This window comes from Rhodamnia argentea, chromosome 10 (assembly GCF_020921035.1).
Source record: "Rhodamnia argentea isolate NSW1041297 chromosome 10, ASM2092103v1, whole genome shotgun sequence".
Lineage (NCBI taxonomy): Eukaryota > Viridiplantae > Streptophyta > Magnoliopsida > Myrtales > Myrtaceae > Rhodamnia > Rhodamnia argentea.
Genome location: NC_063159.1, coordinates 23477639 through 23484521, shown reverse-complemented (window position 1 = coordinate 23484521; position 6883 = coordinate 23477639). Strand labels below are relative to the sequence as shown.

Sequence of the window (6883 nt, the reverse complement as noted above, 5' to 3'; positions counted from 1 at the left end):
GTCAAGCAATATGGTAAGAGATTATTTGATTGATTGGAACATGTTATGTGATATAGAATTACTTATTCATAGTCAACTCATGACCAAAGATAGCCTCCTTCTAATTGAGCCATAACTACTCTCATGAACAAGAAGAATCGACTCCTCTTATTGAATGTGGAATTCAAAATAACGCAATCCTGTTTGCTGAGCATGGACCGAGAAATATTATGCTTCCGTGGTATTTGCATAGTCGGCAACGAAAACATTTTACGAAACCAGTTAACTTTAATTGCACGCCCGCATGTTGCAATTGTAAATCAGTCATGGTAATTCAGTCATACTAGATTTGATGGAGGGAAAGGACAAAAAAAAAGCTACAGAATGCACCTAATACTTAATAGCAATGATCTCAAAATCATAAATAAATGGAACATTTCTCTCTCCGGACTGTATATAAAGCAAGACTAGAGACACTCCAAAGACTAGAGACGCAGGTACTCTACACCACAGCAGCAGCAGCAGCAGCTCACAGCTCTTCAGAGAGTGACAGCCAAAATACTGTTGTGGTGGTGGTGGTCCATCTAAGACTGTGGCTGAAGTTGAGAGAGAGAGAGAGAGAGAGAGAACGGGTAAGACCAAAAGATTGTAGACAGAGCTCGGTGGCTACAAAACAAAGAGGAAATTATTCTGTTCGTCTGCAACTTATAGCCATTTTTTCTTTTGGGGGTCTTTGCCCTCTTTTGAAACCAAACAAGGATCCACCCAGATCTCTGTAAACAAACAAGAGATCACTCCAACATCAGTAGAGTTGTGCAGTTTCTTGGGGTGTTGCTAAGCTCCAAGCTTGAGTTTTGGGGTTTTCCTGTCTTTTGGCAGGAGCTGAGAGAGTTTGCTGAGGTCTCTTGAATGTTACCAAACACTTTCTATCTGCTTGTTCTTGCAGTGTCTCTCTCTCTGTGTCTCTGAGCCGAAAAGATCGTGCTGTGTTTTGGTGGTATTAGAAATATGCAAATGATGTCTGGTGATCCTTTTTGCCTACCAAACTTAGTAGGCGTTTTCGATGAAGCTCACAACCCAAACCCTAACCCTAACAAACCTGCCACTAACGCAGGAGCCAAGAAGAAGAGAAATTTGCCAGGAACACCAGGTAAGCAAAGATCTCACCTCAATTGATGCTTGCTGAAAGTACCCATGATTTCTCTTTTCTTTTCTTTTCTTTTCTTTTTTCTTTTTTGTATCCTTTTTATCTCCATTAATTTCTTCTTTGGTTTCCGTAGCTTTCAATGTTTTCCTTGTGAATTGATTCATGTATGATATGGATGCGACAGATCCAGATGCAGAGGTCATCGCGCTATCGCCAAAGTCGCTCATGGCGACCAACAGGTTCGTCTGCGAGATATGCAACAAGGGCTTCCAGAGGGACCAGAACCTGCAGCTCCACCGGAGGGGCCACAACCTGCCGTGGAAGCTCCGGCAGAGAAGCAACAAGGAGGTCGTCAAGAAGAAGGTGTACATATGCCCCGAGAAGACGTGCGTGCACCACGACCCGTCCAGGGCGCTCGGGGACCTCACCGGGATCAAGAAGCACTTCAGCCGGAAGCATGGCGAGAAGAAGTGGAAGTGCGAGAAGTGCTCGAAGAAGTATGCGGTCCAGTCAGATTGGAAGGCCCACTCCAAGACCTGCGGGACTCGAGAGTACAAGTGCGATTGCGGAACCCTCTTTTCCAGGTACCAATTCATAGATACATGCAGGATGAATGGAGTAAAATTGCCTAGGAGATGATTTCCGTTCTTGGTCATGTTTTTACGCCTTGCAGAAGAACTTTGTAAATTTCTTTATGGGGGAGGATGCTTGCAATAACCATTGATGGCATGAATTGAATGCCTTGAAGATGGTCGCATGATTAGGTCATTAATATATGCCTTTGTCTTGTTTGATTGTCTCATGTTTTTCCTTTTTCCTTTTCCTTTTTATGTGCATCAGGAAAGACAGTTTCATCACCCACAGGGCTTTCTGTGACGCCTTAGCCGAAGAGAGTGCAAGATTCTCTTCAGTTTCATCCACTAATCTGAGCTTCTCGAACAACGCCGTGAACGAGACGACCGTCGGCGCTCACTCTAACTTACCACTGCATGGGTTCGGCAACAACCGAGGAGTTCAAGATGTCGCCGGAGTTTCTCTCCCGGCACTTCAGCAGAAATCAAGAATGTCTCAGTGGATCAACCCGGCGAACCCCGTGCTGAACCCCGGCGACATCTTATCGAGTAATCCCAACCACGCATGTCTGAGTGAGATGGTGCAAATCGGGAATGCGAACGGTAATAGCCTCTTCGGCTCATCTCCCATGACCAACTTTGGAAGCAACAAGCAATTCTCGGCTTTCGAAAAGACCAACTTGACCCTATCGGCGTTTCGGCAAGGACTGAAAGATCAAGCTGGGAGCAACAAAGGGAACTTATTTGAGACGTCGCTCTACTCCGATTCCCAGACAAAACCCTCGGCCGCTCTCATGTCCGCCACAGCACTCCTACAGAAGGCGGCCCAAATGGGGTCCGCTCGGAGCAACCCGGGTTCACTCTTCAAGGAGAGTTTCGGCGTGATGAGCTCGTCGTCCTCGTCGAACACGACCGCGTTCGACGTCCTTGGCCAGAGCCCAAACGACTTCTCATCTCAGTTCATCAACCAGAGCATGATGAGTAAGCAGCAGGAGAGCTTTGCCGTGTCGGTCGGCGGGATGAGTAATCTGAGCGACTCCATTCCCAATTTGAGCTCGTCGACGACCACTAGATCGACAACAACCGCGGCGACGAACAGCCTACAGCTCAACACGACGAGGGATTTTCTTGGGATGGGCGGAGGCGCGGGCGGTCCTCCATTCTCGCCGCAAGAGCTCGCCAAGTTCGCGTCGATGAGCTCGGCCATGGGCTTCGGCCAATTCGTCGGAAACAACTAGAATCACTGAGAGGATCACATAAAGTTAGAAGGTCATGTAATAATAACGAGAATAATAATTCTTGGAGAAAGATAATGGAGGGGGAGACAAGGAGAGCTCGTGAGTGGCCAGTGTACGCGGGCGGGTGGGGCCCAGTTCGTGTCTGAGCCGGACGACAAACGTTTTTCTCGCTTGACCTTTCTCTCGTTGCATGTTCTCGTTTGTTTTATGTGGTGTCTTGACTCCTTTTATCTAGTTCTACTTGTTTCGATCCTTTTTCCTCTCTCTCTCTTTTTATTTATTTATTTATTATTTTCTTTCTTTTCTTTTTTCCTATTTTCGATCTCCCTAAAGATTTGATCGAGAGCTGCACGGAAAAAATACGTGCGGCCGTTGACCGGCCGTCGAAGAAGTCGTCGTCGCCGGGCTCACTTTTTCAAAATCGTCAACGATGGTGCTGGAGATTTGTTGGTAAAGATAATAGTAACGTGTTGCCGTGGGTTTTTGGGGGGGTTTGTACTGTTAATTTGTTTAATTATGTTTGGAGGAAGCAGATCAAAAGCTATGTAGCTAGGGAGGGGTTGATCATTTAGGTAGGCGAGAATCTTAGGTTCTTGTTGGACTCCAATGCTGATCCATAAGGATGACTCTAGGGTTTTGGTACATTGAGGCCGAAAAGAGCGTTAATGTCAGGTTTCGTATGTTTTGCGGAACATTTTCTGAAAAATAATCGTCATGTATAGTTTGATAAAATTGGCTAATGAATTTTTTTTCATTGCCAATAACTATTTGTGTCTAAATATCTGCATGGATGATGAAAATATTTTCCGTTCATTTATTTTTGTAAGCGATATAAACGATCATTTTATAAAAAATATTTTTCAAAACATTCATTTTCGACGAAATACATGGAATCTTAGACACATATCCACAGTTTATACATAGTCTAGCATATGGCAAAAGGTTGTGAGTCGACAATGAAGCATAAATCTTGTGACTTTTACCATTAGAATTTTATTTCCTTGAAATTTCAAAATTTACAAATATCGTATAGTCATGTCTAATCCTTTTTCCAAAGTGTTTGCAAATATGATATAGTTTTTCGAATTTCAAAATGTGGAGGAAAAGGTCAAACGGAGAAGTTATTAGCGGTTTTAAATCTGTCCCCAAATGGACCCTTAATATTCATTTCATGCGAACCGACAAGATGCCGATGGCAAGGTTGGTTTCCAATCCCAACCTAAGGCTCCAAAACCAGACGACCTAATGGAGCCATGGGCTAGGTCGGAAGCGCGACTAGATCGAAAACCGAGCAACGAATTGCGACATCAAGACCAACATTAACGAAGATGGGCGGCATTTACGCCGGCCTACCGACCAATTCTCGATCGACCTTACTGAAACACCGAACAGATATAGAGCCCAGGTCCTCGCTTCTGGCCTCTACCTACTTCACAGTCTTGCTGGAAATAGCGAGTTCTTCTTTCCAGCCAGGTAATTTCCCATCAAAGAAGTCTCGCTGTAAATGTAGGTATCAAAGGGTTCATCAAAGGGTTCATCGCCGGCCACTCTCAGACCTCTCCAAACTCTTTCAGGCTTTTTGATTGTGATGCACAAGCCATAAGATGGACTCGAATCAAAATAGAGATAGAAGACTGCATTAGTAACAGCCTAAAAATATGACTGTTTCACTTGACATTTTGAGCTAATACCCCAACAATTATACACATCGAGATCTGCTAAAATCACAAAAAAAAAAAAAAAAAAAAACAAAAAAAAATCATTTAGCTTTTTTAAGGTACCAAATATAATTTGTGCTGTTCTCTAATCATTTATGCCATTAATTAGACTTCCTAAGATGGTAGCGAAGGCAAAGGTCTATCGAGTGCCTTAAAGCCTTCACAATCCTCTCTGCCTTTACGTGAAGCCAAGTCTTATGAAGCAAAATATATTTATTCCAACGCGATTATCTATTATGTGTTACCTTTCCTATTTAGGCCCCCGGAGCATTTCCGCTTCAGTAGCTTAATAGAACTGTTGGGGATTTATAGCTTGTAAAGAAGTTATGCTTCTATAGAATGTGTCGAGAGTTCCCATAGGATGCGCCCTAAAAAGTTCACAATATTCCTCGAAAATATCATCACATGCATACAACCTTTGAAGACAAAGAACCTTTTTTGGACAGCTGCCCTTTTTCCTGTTCCACATTGAGCAAGACGTTGACTTTTCAGTGGACTTCGGTAGGTATTGGAGCCCCCCTATACCAGAAGGTGGAAGTTAGGGAAGGATTTTTTTGCATTTTTTTCCCTTTTTAAATGAAGGTCAATTGTTTTTAATTGTTTATTGAATGTAAATGGAGTAGAAGGCATTGAGAAGTACAAATTGTTTTGTCAATAGAGGCTGCATTGGATGCTTGGCCGAGCAAAGCTAACATTAAAATGCTCAATGGGAGGGAACAACATCGATCGTAATGACTGTTTGCCTTTTTCATTGGGACTTGTCTTTTTTTGGCCGGCCTTTCGAGACTTTGATAGCTTGAAGTTTGGACCTCCTTTCTTTTTCTTTTCCTTTCTTCAAGAAATTGAAAAACTATCTTTGATTACCATTTGATCGTGACCTGGGGGAAAAAAAAGAAGTAGAAGTACAAATTCTATCGTCCATGATTTTACCGTCTTTGATATTTTGAAAGGGCTTTTGCTAAAATGTATTCTCGAGATACTTGTCGGATAAGAGAATGAAAGAAATATTGTGATTTTGAATGCACCGATTGTCCTCGTGATAGTGTAAATGAATGCTTTGAAAATGGTATATTTCCTCATCAAGCATATTTTATAAGTGTCCCGAGAGCACTTGTTAACAAAACCCTTTTTGAGATTATAGAATAGAACATGACATAAGTACCCAATTGCTTAATTATTTTACTCCCCACAGGGTATGATAACAACGTAAGATGGTGTATCCGAGCAATAATTGAGAGATCAAAAGCTTTAAGTAGGGACATAAAATGTTGTATGGATTAATTTCTTCAAATTTGAGAGGAGCGAATAAAAAAGGGGGATACAGACCACCTTTTTTTTTTTTTTTTGGTCAAAGGATACAGACACTTAAGAGTTTACTTTTGAACTATTTTCGAGTTACATAACTTGAGTCGTGAGGATAATTATGGTCCTTTTAATAAATAAAAAATTATTTAAAAAAAGGTACCAAATTAAAAAAGAATCTATGGTCTCTAGAAATATCAAATTTTGAAGATGCTTTGTTTATGTTAGCCAAAGAGCGCTCGATTTTGGCGTGAGAAACAAAATAAGAACATAGAAATATTCAGGGAAAAAAGTTCCTAAAGGTAGGGTCCATTTTAAGTATGTTTAATTCAGATCAAATGAGATCTAAAGAGTCAGAATTTGAAGTGTTGGGAATTTAGTTTCCTTTTGAAATACCATGTTTGCCCCTTATTTTATATTACACTATTACAACGTAACATGGGCTTCTTCATGAAAAAAGCACCTGAATTTTTTTTTTTTTGAAAAGCTGAGATCGTCTCTTGGGTGTGATTTAATATTAACTAGCAAAAAAGGCATAAACATATGTGGGGGCAAAAATGCAAATGGAATTAATTTTAAAAAATGTGATTTGCCTATTTCGGGAAATAAATTAAATTGTCGGTCACGTGGAAAAGTTTAAGGTAAATTTGAAATATTTTTTTTGTGGTTATGTGATTGCTATGCGAACACTTTTAAATGACCTTTTTGCCTATATATATATATATGGTTAATATTTTTTTTGGGTCGGTATCTGCTTAATATTTAATGTGGACAAAGTTTGAGGTTGATAGCAGCGTTGAGACAAGATCGGTCAGGGGACTCCTTTGGGCTTAGGCTTTGCTTTGAAAAGCTCCAAGTCTTGATGACGGGACTCTGGGGTTGGATTGAGCCTGGATCCAGAAGAGCCATTACAGGCCCAGATAAAAA

At 41.4% G+C, this 6883-nt stretch overlaps 1 protein-coding gene across 1 annotated transcript; it reads left to right on the top strand.

Moving 5' to 3' along the window:
- Positions 1-584: 584 nt before the first annotated feature.
- LOC115735172 (zinc finger protein JACKDAW-like) lies at positions 585-3199 on the top strand. Its single transcript, XM_030666290.2, has 3 exons — positions 585-1129; positions 1311-1710; positions 1967-3199. Exons 1-3 carry the CDS (start codon positions 988-990, stop codon positions 2934-2936), a joined length of 1512 nt encoding a protein of 503 aa, XP_030522150.1. The 5' UTR covers positions 585-987; the 3' UTR covers positions 2937-3199.
- Positions 3200-6883: the final 3684 nt, after the last annotated feature.